Below are 26733 nucleotides of genomic sequence, written 5' to 3'. Positions count from 1 at the left end.
GATGAGAGAGAATCATTGATCGGCTGCCTCCAGCACACCCCCTACTGGGGATTGAGCCTACAACCTGGGCACGTGCCCTTGACCAGCTAGGGTGCTTTTATTTTCCTCAAAGAAAAGTTTTGGCACTAGAATAGACTAATTTTATGTGTGGGGAGGAAGGACTCAGTGGTATAGATATTATTAATCTTGACTTGTTTGACATGATTTATGAAACTTGGGCAATAGAAATTTTGTTGATTGGCTAAGGAGATTGGATAAAGCTAACCCTGTATGTACATATTTTTATTACTAATTTCCAGAAGTTTGGGTATAAGACCAAATGTTTCAACATGGAAGATTAAACATTTTTCACACCATTTCTTGAGAACTGTGCAATGTATATTTTCTTTTTTTACATATATTTTATTGATTTTTTTACAGAGAGGAAGGGAGAGGGATAGAGAGTTAGAAACATCGATGAGAGAGAAACATCCATCAGCTGCCTCCTGCACACTCCCTACTGGTATGTGCCCGAAACCAAGGTACATGCCCTTGACCAGAATCGAACCTGGGACCCTTGAGTCCATAGGCCGATACTCTATCCACTGAGCTAAACCGGTTAGGGCTGCAATGTATATTTTAAAAATATACACAGTTACCTATTTTAGATCGATTTCAGTGAAGGTAACTACTAAACCATGGGATCTAAAGAAGTTGACCAATAACCTAATGGAAATCTGTTTACATGAATGAAGTCACTCAATTATCGGCTTAACGATATTTCAGGAATATATTTACCCTTATAAACATATGTACTTAGGAAATTAAGGCTCTTGAATTAAAGTTTTTCAGGCATATTTCAAGAGTATGGGAAGCACCTATAATCATAAGGCCCGTTGTTAATCTCATCAGAGTCCCTTCTTGAAATGTATGAGCTTAATATACCATTTTCCAGCCACATATATTTAGCCCTTCCCCTCCACCACATATATTTAACCCTTGCTAGCTCCTGGGTTCAGAGAGCCAGAAACCCAACTCTGGCTTTAAGGAAGCTATGCATGTAGGGATACCTGCCTACAAAGGGATCTGCAAGCACTTCCCCTTGGAATCTTGGTTCCCTCATATTTAGAATTGTCACTTTAAGGGTCCTTTTATTAAGTAAAAATGTAAACTCAACAAGTTTGCCTACTGTTACATCCTCAGGACCTAAGATAGTGCTTGGCACATAGTAGGTGCTCAATAAATATTTGAATAAATTGAGTTCTTGTTGCTTCTAAGATATATATGGTGCTGTGTGTCTAAACAATTTTTCTGTAACTATTTTAGGCTTTGTAGGTCATATATGGTCTCACATATTCTTGTTTATGTGTGTTTTCCTAACCATCTGAAAATATAAAAAAACCATTCTTAGCTACTGGTGCAGGTTAAATTTGGCTCAAGAGCAGGAGTTTGTCCTAATATTAAATGGCTCAAGAGCGGGAGTTAACTCTAATGTTAAATGACCACTAACTGCTTTTTGTTTGTTTGTTTTTTATTTTGATTTTCTGATGCCTGCTTTCTGTCATTTTTGTTATCACTTCAGTTGCTGACTGCTCTTGGTGAGTTCACTGTGCCATCTGAATTGGTATTTTTATGTAATGTAAACTGAGAATGGTACCCAGACTTGCTGGGATTATATTTAAAATTAGTGGAAATACTGAAAAGATGCTGAGCATTGACTTTATGACATCTATTATGCCCTTTTGTGATGACTGATTCTTAGCCATCGTCAGGATAGTTGAGGTTTAGTAATACGTAAGTGGCATGAGGAAGTGGTAGTAACACAGATTTGAAGACTCTGCCTGGGTTTGGAGTCCAGCTTTGACACTTATTTACTACTTGTAAGTTACTTATTATCTCTGTGATCCAGTTTCCTCCTCTGGTGTGAGGATAATAAGTGTCCACCTCAGAGATATGAGAGCTTAGCATGCTGCCTGGCACATTGTGTTATAGAAGTGCTGGCCTTGTTGTTATTGGGATGCTTGTGTTTGCTGAACCTCAGAAGGCGTGGGACCTTACTATAACTTGGTTGAGATGAAGTGTTGCTTGGTTGATTGGGTGGAGCACACCTGAAGTCAGGAGTTTCTCTGGGAATCTGAGCTGGTTTGGGGTTGGTCCTGAAGACTTTGAGGGCAGTGGGGGATTTCATCCCTCTGTGGTTTTGTAAAGCTGGAGATGCAGTTTGCTTGTCCTCTAATCCCAAAACCAAGTTAGGACTAAAATCATGGAATTTCAATACCTCTGAACTTAAACTGTAGCAAAGTGAACTTCTAGTCAGCTTTGGTGAAAGCTTGGTGAGGAAGAAGTGACTGGGGATTGTTTTTGGAAAGGGGATGCATAATCTTAAGAGGGACCACTGTACAATTTTTGGGGTCCATGTAGCATTTGATTCCTCTTGTGACTTTTAAAAAAGTGCTTTTAAAATTTGGGCTGGACAGTGTGTTATTTTCTCTCATTAAAGCATAGTAAAAATACAGAACGGTATTATTTCTTATAGCAATACAGTTTTATAGACAAGTGCTTATTTTTCATTTTTTATATCAAATATTTGGATGTCATTGTTTTTATATATAGTATTAAGTATGGTAACCATAGTTCAAGAGCCCCAAACTGAGGCATGACAGCAGGAGAGAAAATTTGCATTAGGACTGATCCCAGAAAATGCATTGTCTGGTGACCATATTAGGTAACTCTTGCTGTGTGCAATAGCTGTATCTTAGTAGAGGCTTTTTTGTTGTTTGAATTTTTAAATTAAATATAATACATGTAGGGGCACACAAATCATAAGAGTGCAGCTCAATGAATTCTCACTAAGTAAGCATACGTGTGAATAATACTGAGATTGAATAACAAACATGTATTTCCCTGCCTTTTTCCACCCCTGCCTCTACCCCCTGCACTAGTCTAACATTGTAGACTGGTTTTGCCTGTTTTTGAACTTTTGTAAATGGAATCATATAGTGTATACTCTTGAGTCTGTCTTCTTTTGTTTAACATGGTTTGAGAGATTCATCCATATTGTTGCAGGTAGTTGTAGTTAATTCATTCTCATTGTTGTGTACTATTCCTTTGTGAATATAACACAATGAATGAATCCATTATACTGTGATGGGCATTTTGCTAGTTTCCAATTTGGGGGCCCTTATGAATAAGTAGTGCTTTTTTGAATGTTCTTGTACATGTTTGTTGATGAACATAATTTTGCATTTCTGTTTTTTTTTAATATATTTTTTATTGATTTCACAGAGTAAGGGAGAGGGTGAGAGAGATAGAAACATCAATGATGAGAATCATTGATCAGCTGCCTCCTGCATTCCACACACTGGGGATCAAGTCCACAACCCCAGGCATGTGCCCCGACTGGGAAACCTGGTTCATAGGTCGATCCTCAACCACTGAGCTACACAGGCCCGGCAGCATTTCTTTTGTTTGTATTCTATACCTAGTAGTGGAATTGCTAGATCATAGGTTATGTGTATGTTAAGCTTTAGTAGGTATTACAAATAGTTTTCCAAAGTGGTTACACTTTCACTGGTAGCAAATGATAGTTTTGATGTCTCTAGTACTTTCCAACATTTTAGCCATTTTGGAGAGTGTGTAGTAGTAATGCATTGTGGTTTTAGTATATATTTCCCTAATGGTAATAGAGTTGCGCACCTTTTTGTGTGTGTTAGCCATTTGGCTTTCCTCTTGTGAATGCTTGTTTGACCTGTAATTTTTCGGCAGAATATAACGAGGATGTCGGTATATTTTTCGGTTTGCATTATAGTATTCAGTGGGAGTTATTCTCTGGTGGTAGGGATACAGTAGAAGGAAAAGGAGGTGGAGACGAGTCCTCTTTCACTACCATACCAGGTTATGAAGATAAATTTATATCAGGCCCTATCTCAAACTGTCTCAATGCTGCTTTCCTATTCCATTACATATGTATTCCTTATATCTTTTTAATAATCCTCACCTGAGGATGTTCATTGATTTCTTTTTTAGAGAGAGTCAGGGAGAGAGACAGATAGAAACATCAATGTGAAAAACATCAATCGGTTGCTTCCCGTACACACCCTCAACTGGGGATTGAACCCACAACGTAGGTATGTGCCCTGAACGGGAATCAAACCGACAACCTTTTGATGTATGGGACGTCGCTCCAACCAAGTGAACCACCAGGCTAGGGCTCCTTATATCTTTTTCAGCTGAATTTTGTTCCTAGAACATTAATTGATCAGGAAGAATATGTATCTTGCAAGATGTTGTTCTTTGGGGTCACTATCTATTGCAGGCGTCTTCAAACTACGGCCCGCGGGCCACATGCGGGTGTTTTTGCCATTTTGTTTTTTTACTTCAAAATAAGATATGTGCAGTGTGCATAGGAATTAGATCATAGTTTTTTTTAAACTATAGTTCAGCCCTCCAACGTTCAGACAAACTATTGGGTTGTCTGAGGGACAGTGAACTGGCCCCCTATTTAAAAAGTTTGAGGACCCCTGATCTATTGTGTAACATAGCTCAGACAGACAGACAGACTGGGTTACCGAATAGACATTACTGGGGAAAGGAGAACTTAGAAGGCCAGAGTTAGCAGGAGAAACATGTGTTTTCCTTGCTGCCACCATCCCACAGAGAGGCAAACCCCAGGTCTTGGTTCATAGGAGGGATCTCATTTATTCTTGAATGTCTCTCCTCCTCCTCCTCCTCCTCCTCCTCCTCCTCCTCCTCCTCCTCCTCCTCCTCCTCCTCCTCCTCCTCTCCTCCTCCTCCTCCTCCTCCTCTTCCTCCTCCTCCTTTTAATAGATTTTTATTGATTTCAGAGAGGAAGGGAGAGAGAGATAGAAACATCAATGATGAGAGATAATCATTGACGGGCAGCCTCCTGTACACCCCACACTGAGGATTGAGCCCACAACCCAGACATTTGCCCTAACTGGGAATCGAACTGTAACTTCCTGGTTCATAGGTGGACGCTCAACCACTAAGCTACGAAGGCAGGGCTTGAATGTCTCTTTTTTAAAGTAAACTTGGAAAAGCAACATTATTTCAGGGAGAGGGCTGATGAGTCTTCTCAGTGCCAGGCAGTCTGGATATATACTTGGGTTGTCATATATGTAAAAAAGCCATCTGCCCAGCACCTGGAGGCCCATGGGAAGTTGTACTCCCCTACGCCCATAACAGGAAGTCAATGATGCCACGGGGAGCTGAGCTTGGATGCAGCCCCCCATGTTGGCTTGTCCAGAAGTGAGCTCCAGGGATGCCTTTTGGGCAGTCTTGCTCATTGCACCACCCTGTGTATATCTTACCTTCAGAGTTCCCTGAAGAAAACCTCAACTCTGCAGCTATGAGGCCTCATTAACTCGAACAGATTTTTCTTACCTGTGTCAGCTCTTGACATATGAAATTACATGAACAAGCATTTAGATCAAGTAGACATTATCCTGTTAAAAGAACAAATGTTCTAGGGATTAAAATTCCCTTTCAGCATTAGTAATTTGGTATGGAATCTTGAGTGAATTTATTTTAGACACTGAAAATGAGGGAGGCTAAGTGCTAATAGAGTAATTTTTAGTAAAATATGATATTTGGTGTATTTCACAGATATTTGTTTAATATAAATCATAAGTTTTTCATTATATAGCTAAGTTATTGTGGTTTCATTAATGGCAGAATTGTAAAATAAATGTTAAATGAAAATGCATTTACCTTTTGTTAGTCCTGTTTGTCTAAAGCTAGAAAGGTTCAGTTTAGACAGTTAAGAAGTTAATCATTAAATTCCTCTTTAAGGAAAGACCCTGAACAAATCTGTTTATCAAGCCACATTTGAATTTTTTCTTTTGGAAATATTAGCAAGAAGGCTCACTTTGTGCTCAGCATTGCTTGAATAATCTATTGCAAGGAGAATATTTTAGCCCTGTGGAATTATCTTCTATTGCACATCAACTAGATGAAGAAGAGAGGATGAGGATGGCAGAAGGCGGAGTTACTAGTGAAGACTATCGCACGTTTTTACAGGTACTGATTTTAAACTCGCCAAATTGCATTTTTAAAAAAATGTGGGTATTAAGACTCATAGAGAGCAGGCAGACAGCTCTGATGAGGGGGAGAGGATGTTTAAGGGCGTAGAGGGATTGAGAAAAAAAACACACAAACAAACCCAAACATACATGGGTATTAAAAAGAAAAAGAAAAAATGTGGGTATTGTTTAGAAAAGAACAAACTATTCTCTCTATCAGGATCTGACTTGTTAATTATAACTTTGCTCTTGACTTCGTAAATGAGAATGCACAAAATGTTATTTTAAATACACACATTAATGACAGTTTTTCCTTCTTTCTCCACCCTCAACCCCCGCCACAACTACCTTTCCGAATTAAACAGCAGCCTTCTGGGAATATGGATGATAGTGGTTTTTTCTCTATTCAAGTAAGTACTCACAGCAAGTACTAAGTGTTGTTTTTGTCCCAGGCTGTGTTTAAGCTCAGGGTATGATTGATAGAAGTATCTTCTTACAGCGTTTCATAGTCACTATAATGATATGACCTTTAGAAGTTCCTCCAATGGTTTGTATCTAAAAGTATAAGATTGTACTCTTAGAGTATTAGATTTTTATATAGATAAACATGAAAATTAGGATTGTAGAATCTTCATTTTAGACTAGGGCTTTTTTGAAAGATTATTTAATTTGCATGTGGATACTAATAACCTTAATTCCAATAAGTCACAGTCTTTTAAACTTACTATCTCTTGTGTAAATTTGAGGAAATGCAACACTTCACTGTCTTCCCTTTTAATCGGCCTACTAAGACTGGATTATTTCATTATGGTCTGGGGCTTTTTCTTTTTTTTTTTCTTTTTTCTTTTTAACATATATTCACCCATAGAATTCAAAGGAAGCTGTATTACTTGTGAGATTCTTTTATCTGTGGTCTTCCATTGTGTTTCTAACACTTTGGAGGTGTATCCTGAGTTCTTTCGGAACCTCTCTTGAAGGATCTACTTCTGAAGATAATTTTGTTTGCATTCCCCTTGCACTGTCCTGGACTCCTCATTCACCAGCATTTCTATTCAGTGCTTCTCTAGCCCTTCCTACTACAGGGCTAGGAAGGAAGTCTGAGGGGCCCAGCACTTGTCCTTTGTGGTGTGTGGCGCTGCCCTTGGTGCTGATTCACATCTGTTTGCTAGTACCAAGTTCACTTGCTGCTTTGTCAGCTACCTAGAAGGATAGGTAGTGAATTCTCAGAAATCTCCTATTTCTTTCTAGACAGTTTTAAATAACCAGGGTTATCTTTTGTTTCTTCCTAAAATTATAGACCTATGATAGCAGGAGATTAAAATCTATGAAAACTTCAGTTTAAATCCCTAGAAAGAACTCATTTTAATAGACGTATAATTATCACTGTTACTGACATATCAGGTAGTGAGTTGAAGTGTAACTTTTCTGCAGCAGTACCATAACATCCAAGTTATCATATGTATATAGAGGACTAGTTTTAAGAATATACATCTGGATTTTTGAGGCAGTTTTATCTAGGAATTGTGTGGTTCCCTGGAATACCCCAGAAACCTAGAGTTAAAAAGACTTTTTAAATGCTATGTCTGTATGTTATTTATAGATTTAGTGAAATATCTTATACACACTTTGAAAACACCATAGCCTGCCAGGGAAATTGTTATATGAAGTACAGTTGTTTGCACAACTAACATGGCTTTCCCTATTTACATTTGGAATTGAATGGTTTAGCTCATGAGAAGTTGCTGTTTTTTTTAACAGGTTATAAGCAATGCCTTGAAAGTTTGGGGTTTAGAACTAATCCTGTTCAACAGTCCAGAGTATCAGAGGCTCAGGATCGATCCCATGTAAGATTTATTTTGCTTTTCCTACATTTCTTTTCCTAAATTTGATTTTTAAAGTAATAATTTCTTAAGAAAAATATATTTTGAATGTTTAGTTTTGATGTGCCCTGCTTCGTTCCCTATTTCTCCTTTTGGAGATGTCCATGAACATGTGCCCTCTAAGCCTTCCTAGCAGCCCCGTGTGTGGTGGCACAGAGCTGGTCCTTTAGTGCTGCGTGATGCCTTCATTTTGCACAGCATCCCAAATGTGTAGAAGGATTCATTCTGTTGGTAATTTAAAAAAATTAGTGATACTTAACTGTAAACATAATCTTAAATTGTCATAAGTTTTATATAACACTTGCCAGTAGACAAACTAAATGAATATGAACTCTAATACTTCAACTTAATATTGGGTCTGTATTTTTTTTCCTTTTCTAGAAATGAAAGATCATTTATATGCAATTATAAAGAACACTGGTTTACAGTTAGAAAATTAGGAAAACAGGTAATGTTTCTCCTCCTTTGTTGTATTTTTTCTCATTCTGCACTCCATTTGCAACTAAAATGTTCAACAGTCCAGAGTATCGGAGGCTCAGGATCTGATGAAGAAACTCACCATTCATGTGTATATATGTAGCATAGTTTCAATCTTGATAAATAGAAATGTGCTATTTTAAAAGACAATATCAGTTTCTATTATCTATTTATTTGTGACAACCATGTACAGTTTAGCTGTATCACAAGAAAAATTATTTATTTAAGACAATGGCAGCCCTGGCTGGGTGGCTCAGTTGGTAGGAGCATCATCCCATGCACCAAAAGGTTGCAGGTTAAGTCCCTGGTCAAGGCAGGTATGGAGGCAACCGATAGATGTCTCTCTCTCTCTCTTCCTCCCTTCCTCCCTCTTTCTCTTCTTTTCCCTCTCCTTCTACCTCTTTAAAAATCAATAAAAACATATCCTCAGGTGAGGATTTTTTTAAAAAGGTGGTTAAAGTGGGCTTTATGTGATTAATATTTTGTCAGTTAACTCTTCCATTAATAGATTTGTATTTAGCACAAAACCTGAAACAGTATTCTGTGGGAATAAAAGTTCTCAACCATGTTTGCTTCAGCACAGCAAGGTAAATTCACATTCCCAAATGCCACATAATACTTATATCCACATAAAATCATTTCTATTTTTAAAAATCATTTTTTGGACAAGCCTTTTTAAAGATCAAGAATTATGCCCAAGCTGATTTGGCTCAGTGGATAGAGGGTCAGCCCGTGGACTGAAGGGTCCCAGGTTTGATTCCAATCAAGGGCCCGTACCTTGGTTGCAGGCTCCATCCTCAGGGTGCATGCAGGAGGCAACTAATCGATGTGTCTCTCCCACACTGATGTTTATCTCTCTGTGTCTCTCCCTCTTCCTTCCACTCTCTCTAAAATCAATGAGGGGAAAAAAAATCCTCGGTGAGGATTAACAAAAAAAAATAAAGATCAGGAATTATACCTAAAATGTTATTTTAAAAAAATAATTACTAATTATCTTTGTACACATGATTCCATTTTTGAAACAGAAATTACTTAAAGTCTGTTTTTAGAATTTTGAATCTTTGAATGATTGTTATTGAAAGTGGGCTAATATAAGAAAAAGGAATTAACTATTGATGCATGCAGCAACACGGGTGAATCCCCAAATAATTATGCTGAGTGAAAGAAGGTAGATACAAAATACTACATGCTGTATGGTTCCATTTATATAAAAGTGTAGAAAATTTGAACTAATCTGTAGGGACAGAAAGCCAGTCAACCAGTGGTTGCCTGGAGATGAGGAAGGCAAAGAAGAATGAAAAAGGAGGGTCACAGGGCACAGGAACTGGGCAGTAGGTATGTTCAGTCTCTTGGTTGTGGGGATGGTCAGCAGCTTCATCTGAAGGTCCGTCCAGAGGAGCTCGGAGCAGGTGTGGAGAAGGAGATGTGGTAGGACAGAGAGACCCGAATGGGAATGGACTCCAGGGAGAAGCAAGGGCAGGACACTGACAAGATGCTCTAACCTCTAGGTTTCATTTATATCTTTGAAAATTATGACCAAGTATTCTTTATTTTTGTGTATAAAATCAGTGGATTTTTTAAAAGATCTTAAAAAAGATTAGATTCCAGAAGTTCCTTTGTATTGATTTGCATGTAAACTTATACCATTATTTTGAGAGGTTTTAAAATTTAGCTCTTCAAAATTGAATTTTCACACTTTAAATTACTCTATTTTTGACAAATACAGAAATGTCCAATTTTGGCTTATTAACTTTAGCTGTAATTTATATTTTTGTTTAAAATTGCATTTTTCACCACAGACTCTTTTGTCAGAGGTCCGTTGTGGTTAAATTAGGACTCCTGTGAAGCAGTGACTAAGTGATGTTAATTCCGTGCAGTGGTGGCTTAGTGATCTTTTTAAAATGAGTTGGTGATTACAAATTCTCCTCCTGGAATAGACTGGCTGTCTCACAGTTGAAATCTTTGACCAAAATATCAGTAGTAGGAAAACTTTGTGTGGTTATCATTTTTCTTCCACATCAGTATAATGTGAGTAGAATCGGGTTTTGACAAGAGATTTAATTATAGCTATAAAGAAAGATACCTTAAAGTACTATCAGTTTCTATTCTTTTTGGGGGGATTTAAAGTTTATGGCTTAAAGCAAACTTTTATTTTTTAAAAAAGGATTTAATAGTGATAAATCTTTAACATTCTATTTCAGGTTTTTAAAATCGCGTTTTTTTAAAAATCTCAGTGTGACTTGTTTTCAGTGTTTAGACAGTCATACTAAGCTTAGGTGGGTTATATCTATTTGTAACATGTGAAATTTCCTTTTTAATTATAATGTATATTAATTTAAATGTTGGCATTTTTTTTTTCAGTGGTTCAACTTGAATTCTCTCTTGACGGGTCCAGAATTAATATCAGACACATATCTTGCACTTTTTTTGGCTCAATTACAACAGGAAGGTAAATAAAAATGGAAAATTTTATAATGTTATCTTTCAAAGAAGCTAAATAAAACTAACTCATTAGATATGAATGTAACAAAACTATTTTATGGCAGTGGCAGTGAAGTAATCTTTGTTTTACATGGTGCACCTGAGGTTGTGGTCTGACTGATACTGTTCAGGTAGTGTTCTCCCACCTGGCCCTTCCCTGAGGATGCTGCTTCCTTTGCAGCCCTCAGTAATGGCTCTTTTCCTCCCATACCTCACATACCACAGAGCCAAGGGGAGGGCCAAGTAATTCTCTTCCTCCTCCTTGCCCCTTCTGGGCCACTGTTCTTCCCTAAAATTTCCAGCTCCTTCGACATACATCTCACTAGATTAAACTTGACCCCCTGATTTTTGCTCCGTCTCTTTTCCATTGAAGATTTTAGGGTCTGACTTACTGTCTTCTTTCTGCTTGAACTCCTTTCACCATTCTTAGTGATCTTTATATCAAAAATCAATCCAAAACCTTGCTTCTTACTTCCAAATATCTTTTTTTCCCACTCTTGCCTTGCGGTTACCAATAACTGTACCACCTTTAAACCCTAATTGCAAGCATCTTATTTTTTTTGACTCTTGCCTCCTATCTTTGCACCATATTTTCTCTGTTTTGTCCATTGCAACAATTCTTTAAACCCTACCACAAGGTCCAAACATCCTCTTATATTGTTCTTATCTTACTCTGCTTATTTTCTATAATCCAGCATTATAATCACTACATTCCTCAACTCCTTTCCCTCCATCATACTTTCATAACAAAATTCCAAACCTGGTTAAAACCAAAACTTTGATCTTGTCCATTCCTGCACCAGAGCAGCTGAACATGGCTAAAGAATAACATAAGCCCTGGCCGGTTTGGCTCACTGGATAGAGTGTCGGCCTGCAGACCGAAGGGTCTCGGGTTCGATTCTGGTCAAGGGCACATGCCTGGGTCGCAGGCTCGATCCCCACTGGGGGGCGTGCAGGAGGCGGCTGATCCATGATTCTCTCTCATCGATGATGTTTCTATCTCTCTCCCTCCCTCTCCCTTCCTCTCTGAAATCAATAAAAATATATTTAAAAAAAAAGAATAACATAAAATGTGATGATTGATTTTGCTTTAAAGCTATGGTCACAAATTTCAAATGAGCCTTTAGTGCTACTTTCCATTCTTACTGTTTTCTTGTAAGTTCACTTACTCTCCATGATGGGTATTGCACAGCTTCTCTCTTCAAACCTTTAACCACTCCCCTGTCCCTTCCTGCATTTATTATATTAGCTGAAAGACTTCTATACAAATAAACTTTCCCTCATCAAGTATTTGGTTATCCTCAAGTGTAGTCATATAGCAAAAGCAGGATAAATATTTATTTTATCAGGTTTTCAAATCATTTCATAGTATCTTTCCTTCAAAGGTAACCAATTGAATGGTTGTTTTTTTCTAGAGTCATTGTAAACCAATCCATTAAACATAGTTTATATGTTTCAGTTTATTATAATATTCATATTGATACTCAGATTGTTCCATCTTGGACCACTGGGAACCTTTTGAACTTGACTCCCAAATTTCTGAAATGAACCAAGCAGCAAGCTACTCGCGCACGGAAGGTCTGGGGTCCCACCGGCATGGCAGGTCTGGGTCTCGCGCAATTTCACGCACTGGGCCTCTAGTATTTAAATAAAATTGAGGTAATGGCAGACCAGCTTTTGCAGTTTTAGTTATTTGTGTGTAATTCACTCTTCTTACCACTTTATTTCACAATTTGTGCGAAATCAATTAGTGCAATAAATGAGACCATGGAAATATACTTAAGTTGTTGTAGGACCCAATGGTTGCGGCTTCAGTTCCCCGGCCCATGCTATCCCTCAGGTTTTCCTTTTCAAGTAAGGATCACTTTCTTGAACTCTGGTTCCCATATATTATATTGATAAAACAGCCCTGAGTGATTTTTAAAAAAACCATAATGCATATTATGGCACAACCTCACCTTTGAGTGGCTTCCCAGCACACATAGAATCTAGTCTTGAATAAAATCTAGGCTTGAATAAAACCTAGGATTCTTACAGTATATGAATCCTTTCTCATATTAACAGAATTTTCAGGCTTATCTTTTATATTTCCTGCCCTTTTAGTAAAAGTGTTTACAGATCACAGTCTGGGAACTGGCATGCTTGTTGCTGCTGGGTTGGTCCTCAGAGGGCTTTCCAGTTCACATTTTATATACTAGTACTTGTATCTCTTTTCTTTTAAAACCTTAGTTTTTAACTATTCTTCCCTTCTTGAAATGCTGTCTACACTTGGCTTCCAGGCCACAGTGCTCTGATTTTCCTCTTCTTTCATTGGCTGCTTCCTTCAGATTCCTTTTGTGGATTGCTCTCCAACTTCTAACCATTGCGTGTTCAGTCCCTGACAACTTCTTGACTGTGTGCTGTCCCATTATTTTAACTAAATAAGATCTGTATGCCAATTCTTCCCAAACTTTTACATGCTGTCTAGGTAGCTACCCTGAACACAAAATTCTTAACTTTGATATCTCCACTTAGAACTCCAGAAAGCATTTCAAACAGAACATGTTGGAAAAACCCTGATTATTTTTTCTCCCTGTACATGCTGTCCCTCAGGTTTTCCACTTCAAGTAAGGATCACTTTCTTGCACTCTGGTTCCCATATATTATATTGATAAAACAACCCTGAGTGATTTTAAAAAAACATAATCATATTAGGGCACAACCTCACCCTTCACCTTTGAGTGGCTTCCCACCCAGCACACAGAATGAAATCTAGTCTTGAATAAAACCTAGGATTCTTACAGTATACCACCTGAATAGAAAGGGTTTCTGCTCTTCATGGAATGCCGTGGTGAGCCAACATAGTTCTTCTAGGATCTGGAAACAATTTACTGGCATAAAACATGTTAAACCATCTGAACTCTGAGCACACTCGTCCTTGTAAAACCAAAATGGCTAGCCCGGCCAGTGTTGTTCAGTGGTGGAGTGTTGACCCATGAACCAGGAGGTCATGGTTCGATTCCAGGGCAGGGCATATGCCTGGGTTGCGGCCTCAATTCCCAGTAGGGGTATGCAGGACACAGCCAAACGATGATTCTCTCTCATCGATGTTTCTGTATCTCTCCCTCTTCTTTCCTCTCTCTAAAATCAGTAAGAATTATTTTTTTAAAAAAGGTTAAATGATTTACTGTTTTGAGTTTTTCCATTAATACTCTTTGGTCCTATTCATTTGTTTCATTATCTGTTTTTATTTTTTGGTATTATTTCACTATCTATTAATGCTCACAAAGGATATCCAGTAAGAAGCACCCAAGTTTAAGAAAATTTTATGGTAGAAAAACATAAATCGATTAGAATGACTTAGGTATAGCCCACCCTTATTCAGTTTTTACAACTATGTGGAGTATTTAGCTGGGAAAACTGGCTTTCTAGAATCGTATTTATAAAAAATTATATAGGATTTGTTGAAACCGGTTTGGCTCAGTGGATAGAGCGTCGGCCTGCGGACTCAAGGGTCCCAGGTTCGATTCCGGTCAAGGGCATGTACCTTGGTTGCGGGCACAGCCCCAGTAGGGGGTGTGCAAGAGGCAGCTGATCGATGTTTCTCTCTCATAGATGTTTCTAACTCTCTATCCCTCTCTCTTCCTCTCTGTAAAAAATCAATAAAATATATTAAAAAAAATAAAAACCTATATAGGATCAGTGTAATTCTTTCAAAAGACAAGCCACACCTTTCATACCCTTATGTAGATTTTAGGTATTGCTTCTCAGAGCTTGTTTTCAGTTAGGAAAGGTGGGGGGTGGGGGTGTCAAGGTGAGGAGGCAGCTCTTTCCACAGATAACTTATTTTACATTTATTATAGATTATTACATATGTTATCTGATCGTGTCCTCACAGTAGCCCTCAGAGGAAGTACCAGTATCATCTGTTTTACAATTGAAGAAACCAAGACATAGGTGGGCAAAGTGATTTACCGGAGACCATGCAGCTAGGAAATGGAAGAGCTCGGATTAAAAACGAGGCCGACTGCTTCCACATTCCTTCCTCTTATACGGTCCTTTACTGCTTCTCTGCTGCCATGTAGTGAGTAGCCTACTTGGTCAAGCACTGTTTTAGGAGGGCCCTTTACAGATATTATTTCCTTTATTTCTGATACTCTGGGAGATGGCTGTTCCCATTTTACAGGTGAGGAAAGTCACACTCAAAGACTTACAGGTAATTTGTCCTGGCTTACCCTACCAGTCCGTACGAGAATCATTACTGAGCTCAGCTTTTTCTGATTCATCAATTTATATTCTTTCCACTACTATATACCCTGCTGCCTCTCTAGCTACTATCGTTTTTCACTGATTTTGAATCTCTTACTAGCTGTTTTAGTTTATTTTTGCCTTTTTTTTAGGTTATTCTATATTTGTTGTTAAGGGTGATCTGCCAGATTGTGAAGCTGACCAACTCCTACAGATGATCAGGGTCCAACAGATGCATCGACCAAAACTTATTGGAGAAGAATTAGCACAAGTAAAAGATAAGAGGTAAAATTAACTCTGCAGTATGGAATGTATGATACTATTTAATTACAAGAAATACATTTTCATGCTAACATTGGATGGGTGGTCCTTTTATTGTTGGTGATTTTTTTAGACCCATATATTTTAGTAAAGTTTATTGGTTCAAACTTGAATCAATTCTTTGAATTACTTAAAAATGTTAACTTAGAGTCACATCGCAACACAAAGTTTATATTATTAGACCTTATCTGCAAGAAAATGTGTAAGTTTATTTCTATTTTTCAATTACAATTGACTGAAATGTGTAAGTTTTGACTTATATAAAATCTTCAGTTTATAAATATTTTTATATCTAAAATGCAAGACTGGTCTGTAGTTATTATCAGTGCTTTCCTTCTTTAGAGTCCAGACAATGGATTTGGAACAAACCTTAGAAGTAAATGATGGGCCAGGAGTGTTAGATGAAGAGGAGGAGGATTTGCAGCGGGCTCTGGCCCTAAGTCGCCAACAGATTGACATGGAAGATGAGGAAGCAGATCTCCGCAGGGCTATTCAGCTCAGTATGCAAGGTACAGATGTTCTGACAGGGTTTTTTCATTGTTAAAGAATTGATTCAGATAATTCTTGGTTTCCTGGAAGTTAATGAACTGTTAGATGTTCTTTGACAGTTACTGCAGAATCAATAGCTATGTACAGTCAGATGTTCTTTTGGTTTTCTTGTAATACTAGAGGCCCAGCGCACGATTAAATCGTGCGGGTAGGGTCCCTAGGCCTAGCCTCCTGTGATCAGGGCCATCTTCTGCCTGTTCGCCAGTCCCCAGGCCCAATGCTGCCTCCGCCGCCGCCACTGAGCTGCCAGGCTGTTGGGATCACCAGCTCATTCCCAGCCGCTGCCGCTGCTGCTGGGGCTTGAGGCGCTGACAGAGTGGAGCACGACAGGGGATCGGGTGCACGCACGTGCACCAGGCCAAAAGCCTCTGAGGCTTTTGGCCTGGAGCCGGTGCGGACAACCAGCTCCCCGCCTCCGATGGTAGGGGAGCCTGGTGTCCAGGGTGTCCGAGGCAGCCCCCCTCAGCGGCCGGATTGCCGTTGAGAGGCGCGGGGGGTGGGAGTTGAGAGGCACGGGGGGTGGGTTATGCCACCCCGAGTCCCGCCCCCTCTCAGTGGCCAGATATGCCACCCCGAGTTCTGCCCCCCAGCCTCCCGCCGCCCAGTCGTGGGCGTAGCGGAGTGATGGTTATTTGTATATTACCTTTTTATTAGGTAGGATAACTTTTACCACCTTTGTTATATTAGGACTAAATATATATTTTTTAATCCTCACCCGAGGTCATTTTCATTGATATTTTTAAAAATATGTTTTTATTGATTTCAGAGAGAGGAAAGGAGAGTGAGATAGAAACATCAATGATGAGAGAGAATCATTGATCGGCTGTCTCTTGCACACCCCCTACTGGGGATCAAGTCCACAACCTGGGCATGTGCCCTGACCTGGAATTGAACCGTGACCTCCGTTCATGGGTCGACACTCAAGCACTGAGCCACACTGGCCATGCTTCATTGATTTTTAGAGAGAGGGGAAGGAAGGGAGAAAGGGGCAGGTCAGAGAGGGAGAGAGAGAGAAGCATTGATGTGAGATAGAAAATCAATATGCTGCATCCTCCTGCACACACCTCTACCAGGGCCAGGGTACTGAACCCGCAGTCAAGGCACATTCTTCAACTGGGAATCGAACTCACAACCCTTTGGTGCAGAGGGCAATGCTCCCACCAACCAAGCCACACTGGTCAAGATAACTGTGGAGAGTGGCCCCAGTGTTTGGACAGGTTCAAGCCTTGGACTATTGAGAGGGCACAGTCCTCTCATTGCCACGTGAAAGTCCCAGCTTGGAAGGCAGAGCCCTCACAGCACAATTATAGCCAACAGCTACAGTTGTAAGCTTGAACCTATGGTCCGAACACGTGGCCCCACGTGCCTGAGTGATGTGGGCTTGGTAGAGTTCAGGTGCATGTAATTGAGTAGGATCAAAACTCACGAGAATGTTGTAAACATCTTGACCATGCCCTTACTTTGCCTCATGGACTCTGACTATAAAATAAAGACACAGTTTGTAGTCCCTGGCGCTCTCTCTCCATCCGGGAGCAGCATCCCACCCAGACCCAGCTTTTATTCTCTCGTCTGTCTTTTCTCAATCCTTCACCGCCCCCTCTCAGGGTCACTGAACCTGACTGAGCTCGTGTGGCACATAAGGCGCCCTGGGGATGAGTATGCCATGGCCGTGCCAGCCCACCACAGATAACTAGCTATATTTTTATTTCTGGTTATTCCATTTGGTTATAATACTATACTAACACAGCAATAAACTGAGGTTAATCTTTGTGGGCAAAAGTGGGGGAACTCTTACCCAGGCCAACTGTTTCATAAATGTATTTGCTGTTGGGCCCAAAGGAAGGCCTGGACAGAGAATATAAATTTATTTTAGAAAACTCTAACATTGGTGTCTGTGCAACGTATAGCTTGAGTCCACTTTGATGCTTTTATAGTAATGTAAGCCCATAAGCAGAGGAAAAGTAAGACATTCCCTAGGGAATCCAGGTGGAAGGAAATGTCTGGTTTGTAGCTCTAAGTGGCTTACATAAAAGCATGAGAAATTTCTTTTGATAGTTTTGTTTTCATTTAATTAATATGATTTTGCCTTCTACTTTCTAATGAAATTATTGGTTGAATTCCTGAAATCTATATGATAAAAGTCCAGTGGCCAGAACGCTGGAATGACCAAATGACTGGTCACCAGGAGGTGCATGGAGCACCTCTTAGTCCCTCCCCACAAGCCCGTGAGCCACTTGCGGCTGGGCTCGTGGCTCTTGCAGCTCGTGGGGCGTGGAGAGGCTCGCGCGGCGCGGTGGCTCTCGTGGAGGCGAGCTACTCACGCAAGGCAGGTCTGGGTCTCACGCGATTTCGCACACTAGGCCTCTAGTATCTAAATAAAATTGAGGTAATGGCAGACACCAGCTTTTGCAATTTTAGTTATTTGTGTGTAATTCACTCTTCTTACCACTTTATTTCACAATTTGTGCGAAATCTTTGGTTGGTGCAATAAATGAGACCATGGAAATATACTTAAGTTGTTGTAGGACCAAATTTTTGAAGATAAAGGAACACAGAGAATGTGTTTGTTTTATGATCATCCGCTTTAAGTTGGTTCTAAGGAATTCTATGTCTTTGGACGTATAAATTGATGTCTAATAAGTTAAAAGAGAGCACACAAGAGTGGTGTTAATGGCTCTTCCTCCCTAGTTGGTTGTTGGACTTAAATCTTCACATTTGCTACCACAGTTGGGTGACAGCTTTGGCTGTAGTGCAGTGATGGGCAACCTTTTGAGCTTGGTGTGTCAAACTTTGCCAAAAAACTGAGCATAACTCGGGTAGTGTGTCACTTTGAGGAAAAAACATTATTTCGCAAATGTTTCATCCTCAGGAGCAGCAAATGTTTCATCCTCGGCATGCGGCCGCCTCAGGGGCCGCGTGTCATCAGAAATGGCTACTGACACGCGTGTCATAGGTTCGCCATCACTGCTGTAGTGGATACTGGTTAGGTTTGAACTGTGTTATTCAGATATCCCCTGAGGCTTTCAGACCCTTTCTTATCTATCTATATAAAATGCTAATATGCAAAGTGTCCCCTTGGGAGTTTGACCGGGAGACCGGGAGTTCAATTGCTTGCTATGATGTGCGCTGACCACCAGGGGCCGGCGCAGAATGAAGGAAGGTCCCGGCCGGCAGCCAAGGAAGGGAAGCCCTGGCCAGCAGGTGGCAGCCGGGAAAGAGAGGCCCCAGCTGGCAGCTGGGGAAGGGAGGCCCTGGCCAGCAGCTGGCAGCCAGGAAAGGGAGGCCCCAGCCAGCAGCGGGAAGGAAGGCCCACGCCTGGCAGCTGGAAGGCCTGGATCGGCCCTGATGGCAGGCCAGGCCTAGGGCATCTAGTATTTACAGAGTAGTAGCAGAATCTGTTTAAGAAGAAAACATTTTAAAAGCTTTTGTGTGAGGAGGTAGGAGTGGCTGGGGAGAGACCAATGGGGGGGGGGGGGGGGGAAGAGACATATGTAATAGTTTAAACAATAAAGAATTTAAATTTAAAAAATCTTTTGTGTGTAATTCACATAAGTATAAACATATTGTTACTTTACCTGGTAAATAAACTGTTTGTTTTTGTCCTATTTTCATTTGTTTTCAGGTAGTTCCAGAAATACACCCCAAGATGTTCCACAGACATCAGGTACACAGCTTACTTCAGAAGAGCTACGGAAGAGAAGAGAAGCCTACTTTGAAAAGTAAAGTAGTTGGTACAATATTAAAATTGCATATTCAGTCTTTACTTTGGCTATTTTTCTATTTGTGAACTTATAGCTTTGGCTTAAACTATTTATTTTATTTAGGATTCTTTTTTAAAAAAACTGGTTACTCCCTGACCCTGTGAACATTTGAATGTACTTATTGTAAATTACAACAAATAAACTGTGAAATGGAATGTTGTTTTAGGGGGAAACTTTGCCCCAATACTAATTAAATTTACATGAAATTGGGTGAAGGAAACCCTGTGAAATTTCAATCATCAAAAGGAAAATGAAATTTGATCAAGGCAAGAACAATGCTTAATGATCCTTTGAACATGCTTCTCAGTTCCTCATCCTGCAGTGTTCTTCTGTCTGTTCATAGCGAACAGCATTTGAGGTAGGGGAGCACACTCCTACCACAGATAGAGGTGGTGGCTAAGAGCTCTGCTCATGCGCTCTAGTGCGGTACTGCAGGACTGGCAGCATCCGGGATGTGAGGGCAGACCATAAATCTGAATCATCAGCTCCTGAAACCTAACTTTGTACCAGCTTTATAAAAAGTGCCCTTAAAATAAAAATTGTATCCCAGAAAAATACCACTCTTTCCAATAACTATCACTCACAGGTCTTCCCTTTATCTTAATGATAAAAATCCATCATGAAAATTACGACATCTGTAATAGATATTCAGATCCTCTGATCCCAGATCACAAACCAAAAGGCCAGTGGCTGAAGTTGGCCTGTTAATTACTGTACTTCATCAATTCTAAGATGCATATATTCTCACATCTCAACATCTCTGCACCTGAGAAGCATCTCACAGTCATATTTGGCAGTGTTTTAGTGGTACCTAAGATATTGGAGCTAAAATTTGATGGTGTAATGGAGATAATATTTACTTGTTTTCTGTGTTTGTTTGTTTTTAAGTCACAGCTCAGAAGTATATGAAGGAAAGTTCTGATCAACTGACATCCTCTTAATGTGAGATATTTCTAGTCTTTATTCAGTGATAGATTAATGGATTTAATTATATGTAAAATTTCAAAATAGTGCTATTAGTACTTCTTACTTCCTTTTAAATTTAACTTTTATTTTTTAAATATGACAAACTTAAAATTCATATAAAAGTAGAGAAACCAGCATAATGAAGCCCTATTGCCCAGATGTAACAAATATTCGCACATGACCAGCCTTGTGTTTTTATGTCCCCATCTCCTATGCTCTTCACTCTTCTACCCCCAACCTGGGATTTTTTTGTAACAAATCTAAATCATTATATCATTTATCCATATTTATTTCAGTATGCCTCTCTAAAATATATGAGCTTATTTTTTTACATAGCCAAATGCTATTGTCACACAATAATATTTTATAATATCATAAAATATCTAGTTAGTATTAAAAATAACTTAAAACTACTTAGATAAAACTAATATCCTAGAAGTTTTATTTTAAGACATATCAAAATTAAAAGAAAACATAATTCTACTTTCCTTTAATAACTGATGTTAGTATTTGCCACATTTTCTTCTGGTCACACAGACACACACATATATTACTTATACCCATTTTCCCCTAATAGTAAGTATTCTTTGTAAATAAGCTATATGATACTTTGTAAAATTAAAGTATGTATCACAATTTATATATGAACATTTTGATTTTTGCTATTATAATTAACTAGTGGCCCAGTGCACGAAATTTGTGCATGGGGGGCTGCGGGGGAAGGGTGTCCCTCAGCCCGGCCTGCACACTCTCCAATCTGGGACCCCTCAGGGGATAACCGGCAGTCGGACATCCCTCTTACGATCTAGAACTGCTGGCTCCTAACCGCTCGCCTGCCTGCCTGATTGCCCCTAACTTCTTCTGCCTGCCAGTCTGATTGTCCTTAGCTGCTCCCCTGCTGGCTTGATTGCCCCTAACCACCTCTGCCTCGGCCCCGCATCCAGAACCCAGGACTCCCTCCTCCAGCCAACCACAAGCACCCGGGATCCAGGCTTCCCTCCCTCTGGTCAGCCATAGGTGCCCAGGTTGGCTGCAGCTGCAGGGGATGGTGGGCAGGTGGCTTCGCCTGGGCTGCAGCCACAAGTGCTGGTGCCCGGGACTGCGGGGTGGGTGGCTTCTCCGTCTTCCCTGGGATGCAGTGTAGGTGACTTCTCCAGCTGGCTGCGGCCTGGGATCATGGGGCAGGCAGCTTCTTCATCTCCTGGGCTGCAGCCAGCCTCAAGGCACTGGCGCCCGACTTCTCTGACCCCCACAGGCCTGGAGTGGCAGGGGAAGTGGGGGGTGAGGGACGGGGGGGGGGGGGGACTCCTGCCATGTTTTCAGGTTAATTTGCATACTCACTCTTGATTAGCTGGTAGTATAGCGGAGTGATGGTAATTTGCATGTTTCTCTTTTATTAGTGTAGATAGTGCAACGAACTATCCATGTACTGACTCGGTGCCTCAGATCTATCATTGTTTCTTCTCATTATTCTGAGGATGTCAGATTTTTTAGTTAAAGAACATGAACATTTTTAAGGCCTTGGTACAGATTTCTAAACTGCTTTCCAAGTAATTTCCAAGTGATTCTTCTACCATTTTTTTTTTCAGACTTTGTGTTTTTTTGGGTTTTTTTTTGCCAGAATAAAATTGTCCAAATAGACATACTTAATAGAGAATCTACAAAGTTCACAAATACATCTAAGAAAAGGAAACCATCTTTTAAAGTATAAAAAACAAATCCCTCTCTTATTTAAACATTTTAAAAGATTGTTTTGGATTAGAAATGTGGAATTTTTAATACATTGAACTTTTTAGAGTGTAAAGAATAATGCAGTAGCATTCCATAATGACCAAGTACGTTCTAACAAGCACAATGCCAGTGATAACTAATGCAGATGGTTTATCAACCCTGTTCCCTTTCATGATGGCTGAGCGTCGGTATAGCTCCCTCCTGGTTGGAGAGTGGTTGATGGGGAGGAAGGTGTGCAGTGAAGGTTTCCAGTTTCAGCTTTTCCATCCTCTCCCTCCTGGTTTGATCTCAAAAATACTGGTGGGGCTCTGGCTGATGTAGCTCCGTTGGTTGAGCATTGTCCAGTGCACCAAGAGATCAATCACTGGTTAGCTTCCTGTTAGATGCCTGGGTTTTGGGCTTGATTACCCAGTAGGGGCTCTCAGGAGGCAGCCGATCGATATTTCTCTCATCGATTTTTCTATCTTTCCCTCATCCTTCCTCTCTCTCTCAAATCAATAAAAACATTTAAAAAATATTTTTATTGATGTCAGAGAGGAAGGAAGAGGGAGGGAGAGAGAGGAGAGAGAGGAGAGAGAGGAGAGAGAGGAGAGAGACAGAAACTTCAATGATAAGAGAAAATCATTAATTGGCTGGCTCCTGCAGGCCCCACTGGGGACCAAGCCCAACCCGGGCATGTGCCCTGACTGGAAATCAAACCGTGACCTCCTGGTTCCTAGGTCAATGCTCAACCACAGCTATGCCGGCCAGGCTCAATAAAAACAAACAAACAAACAAACAAAAATACTAGTGGAGAACTAGAGAAGATTTAGAGTCAAATGTTGCTGAGCGGAGTTAAGAGCTAACTTCTTGGTATTTCTTTTTAACATTGACTAGCATTCAAAATCATGTAGGGCTCATTAATAAAGGGGCTGAAAACTAATACTTGCCTTTCACTAGAATTTCTAATTATTAAGCCTAGATGGGCCCCTGTCTCTCTAGCTTCCATCTTTGGAAATGTGGCTGTAAGCTTCTCGACTTAACTCTTCCTTCTGACCCTCTTCAAACTGACCATGATGCTAACTTGTTATTTATTAAAATTTATAGGTTTGGTCAGAGTTTTTGTTTTTTGTAGGACATTTGAAGCTTCATACTTAATGTATTCATGCATGTAGCATAAAAATACTGTTAAAAATCTACCTGTTACAAGCTCATATGTTATGAATAAGAGTTGTTAAATTTTTCATAGCCGTATTTTTTTTTCAGTAATAATCTCTAAACCCATTTTACCCATTATAAAACCCCAAAAAAGCAAAACTATTATATCAGCTATGTCATTACAAAACCTGCCTTCACTCACATGTTATAAGCATAAAATTCGGCAAGGTATGCAAAACTATTTCATAAACTGTTATGTGCTCCACAGATATACATTAGTGTGATTAACGTCTTCTCACAGGTTTTCTCTAAAATGATGCAGATTCTTAATTTAAAAAGTGTTTCCCAACAAGTACTGTTTTCGTGGTCATGGATTGCTTTCATTTTTTGATTGCCTAATACCTGAGCCACCACTTCAGTGGCATGGCTTGGTTAGGGTTCAGTTTAAGAAACATAAACTGTTTAGAGGTGTTTTAAGCAGGAAGTACTTAATACACAAGGTAAGGCCTTACACAATCTTAGGAAGAGCTGAATATAGACTGTAGGCCAGGTCTCCAGAATTCCAACTTGTCTGAAGAGCTTTGACCACTGCCCAAGTTGAGATAATGGAGAATCAGGATACCGAGTTTAGGAACACACTGCCTGAGCTGTGATCCTAGGATCCGGAAACTGTCACCACAGTTGTCTAGACATGAAGACTCAGGAGCATGAAATCTGGCTGCACTGCAACTGCCGTAAAGCAGAATTCTGGGACTGGCATCTCTATGACTTGACTTGGTGCAGAGGACAACGAAAGCAGCAGGGAGATGGCTGTGCCTCATTTCTGCCCTTTAAAACTCATGCAAATGCTTTGAAAGCACTCTTTTTCCAGAACCCTAGGTCTAAAGCAATTTAAGCATGTCGCTTTTAGCTTTCCCCACTCTGTGATACAGAAGGCACAGTGGGAATGGATGCTGAGTGCTATTTGAGCACTTTCTATCTTACGGTGTCATCACATATTAAAGGTGTTAGAAGTGTTTCAAGGTTGGCAGTTCATTTACTCGCTTTTCATGAATTTAAAGTAGAATAAAAGTTGCCACTCTACAGTCGCTGTCTCACCTGTCACTCCCTTGCACTCTGATGTGTTTTCTTGAGTGGAGGAAGAAGTGGGCATGGAGAGATACCTGATGTGCTAGGAAATCTACATAATTCACAACCTGTCTTTCTTGTGCCACGTTCCAGAGTCAGAGTATGCTAGTAGGAGTATACTGCCCACGTGTACATCATTAGCCTGCACACCAGAGTCATAAACATGTGCAGATGTCAGTATGCTCGCTCCAAGACCAACAAGGAGAAAGTGAGATTCTCCACTGGTTGAATTTTCTTTGTTGCTCATATTTAAAACACAAGATTAAGGGGGACCCTGGAAAAAATGTGCTATTAATAGTGTTACTGCTAATTTTAAAATTCTGTTTCCTTTAAAAATCCTTTTATGCATTTTTTTGAAAGCTATGGCTTCTCAGATTGTTGCTGTTTTTCAGGTTTTTTAATTTTAGCATATATATATGTATGAAGTCATTTAAATATACATAAATGCAGAAATAGTTCACAGAGCTCCATATACCCATCACTCAGATTCCCCAGTTGTCACATTTCTGAACCATTTGAGAATAACTTGCAGACATGATTTCTCATTACATGTCGGCACTTCAGTGTATATTTTCTAAGTACAAGGACCTACCTATTACACCATCATAACCATCATGTTTAAATGTTTTATGACATACTGGGAGAACTTATTTTAATGTAATAGATATTACTGAAACTTGGTAACGTATATTAAATAGGTTTCATTTCTTGCATTCATCAAGTATTTAATGAGTGTCTATTAATGCCTGGCATAGTTTTATGCACTGGGCAACAAACAAGATAAGGGGTGTACTCTTGTTAGCGTACACTCTAAAGAGGAAGACAGAAGACACCAGATGGTGATAAGTTTATGCTGAAAATTAGAATGAAGTGATGAGATAGGGGGAATGCCAGGTGGCCACTGAGGAGGGTGGGCAGGAAAGGTATCTCTGAAGAGATGTGAAGCTCAGATCTGAATGACAGGAAGGAGTCCGCCATGGAAAGATCATGTTAACGCTTACGGTAATTTGAGATGCTTTACTTTCCTTGAAGTGCTTATTTTCAGTGACCTTCCACAATATTAAGGATCTGTAAACCAACACATTTGCATAAAAATAGCTGCCAGTGAATCCTTTTGTACAATGTGTTATTTTATGGTTAAAAATACCTGTCTACTAATTTCTCTGATAAATGCAAATTTTACATCCAGATTTTCTAGGATCGCACTGTGATACTTTTAACTAACATATACCAGACTGATTGCTCTTGCATCCTGTTGTGGTGTTCATGCCAGTGACTTTCGTTTTGGGGAACCATTTATTTTCCATGTGAATAGCACTTCTCATGGCTTATTTATTCTGAAGGTTGGTTTGTTTAATTCTCTTTTGCATGTTTCAGGCAGCAACAGCAGCAGCAGCAGCAGGATCCACCAGGACAGCGTTCGCACCCACGTGAAACACCAACCACAAGTTCCAGAGCAGTTGGCAGTGACCCAGGTACACCTCCGGCTGGACATCACGGTCGTTACCTCCACACTGTTTGACACACAGGCTCTGTGTGATTTTGGCTTTACAGGCTGTTTTTTTCTCTCTTTAATTGTATCGAATTTTTAAATGAATTTGTAAACTAAATTTCTCTGGATTAAGGAGCAGGCAGACTAGAGCACTCAGAGTATTTTTCTTTAAAATTTTGAATGATACCCTGCAACGTCACAGTAATTAGTACATTCTACGCAAGTTCTTCAGAAGTAATGAATATTGCTAGGTAGAAAATAAATACATCTTACCCCCTGGACAACTAAAACCACCTAAGTGTAGTCTAAGTAGTAACAGGAAGTCTAGAGTTACATACCAGGCCTAGATGTAATAAGTCTTAAACTTTGGCCAAATATATATATAGAAGTTGATTGAAAAACTATATATGACAAAGGACTTCTAAGCAGAATGTGTGAAGAACTCTCAAAACAGAGATAAGAAAACAGCTCAAAAAATGGGCAAAGGATTTGAACGGATACTTCACCAGATAAATATATGGGTGACAAATAAGCACATTAAAATATGCCCAACATCACTCATC

At 39.8% G+C, this 26733-nt stretch overlaps 1 protein-coding gene across 1 annotated transcript in view; it reads left to right on the top strand.

Annotated features, from left to right (window-relative positions):
* Positions 1-26733, top strand: part of ATXN3 (ataxin 3) — a 36058-nt gene that overhangs the window by 1263 nt on the left and 8062 nt on the right. The window contains exons 2-10 of the mRNA XM_079768122.1: positions 5854-6018; positions 6386-6430; positions 7779-7864; positions 8282-8348; positions 10739-10826; positions 15238-15370; positions 15749-15915; positions 19578-19674; positions 26056-26153. Coding sequence (XP_079624248.1) covers positions 5854-6018; positions 6386-6430; positions 7779-7864; positions 8282-8348; positions 10739-10826; positions 15238-15370; positions 15749-15915; positions 19578-19674; positions 26056-26153 — 946 coding nt within the window. The remainder of the gene's footprint in view (positions 1-5853; positions 6019-6385; positions 6431-7778; positions 7865-8281; positions 8349-10738; positions 10827-15237; positions 15371-15748; positions 15916-19577; positions 19675-26055; positions 26154-26733) is intronic.

This window comes from Cnephaeus nilssonii (assembly GCF_951640355.1).
Source record: "Cnephaeus nilssonii genome assembly, chromosome: 4".
NCBI lineage: Eukaryota > Metazoa > Chordata > Mammalia > Chiroptera > Vespertilionidae > Cnephaeus > Cnephaeus nilssonii.
Note: the sequence above shows the minus strand (reverse complement) of the source record. Positions and strands in the feature narration are given on the sequence as shown.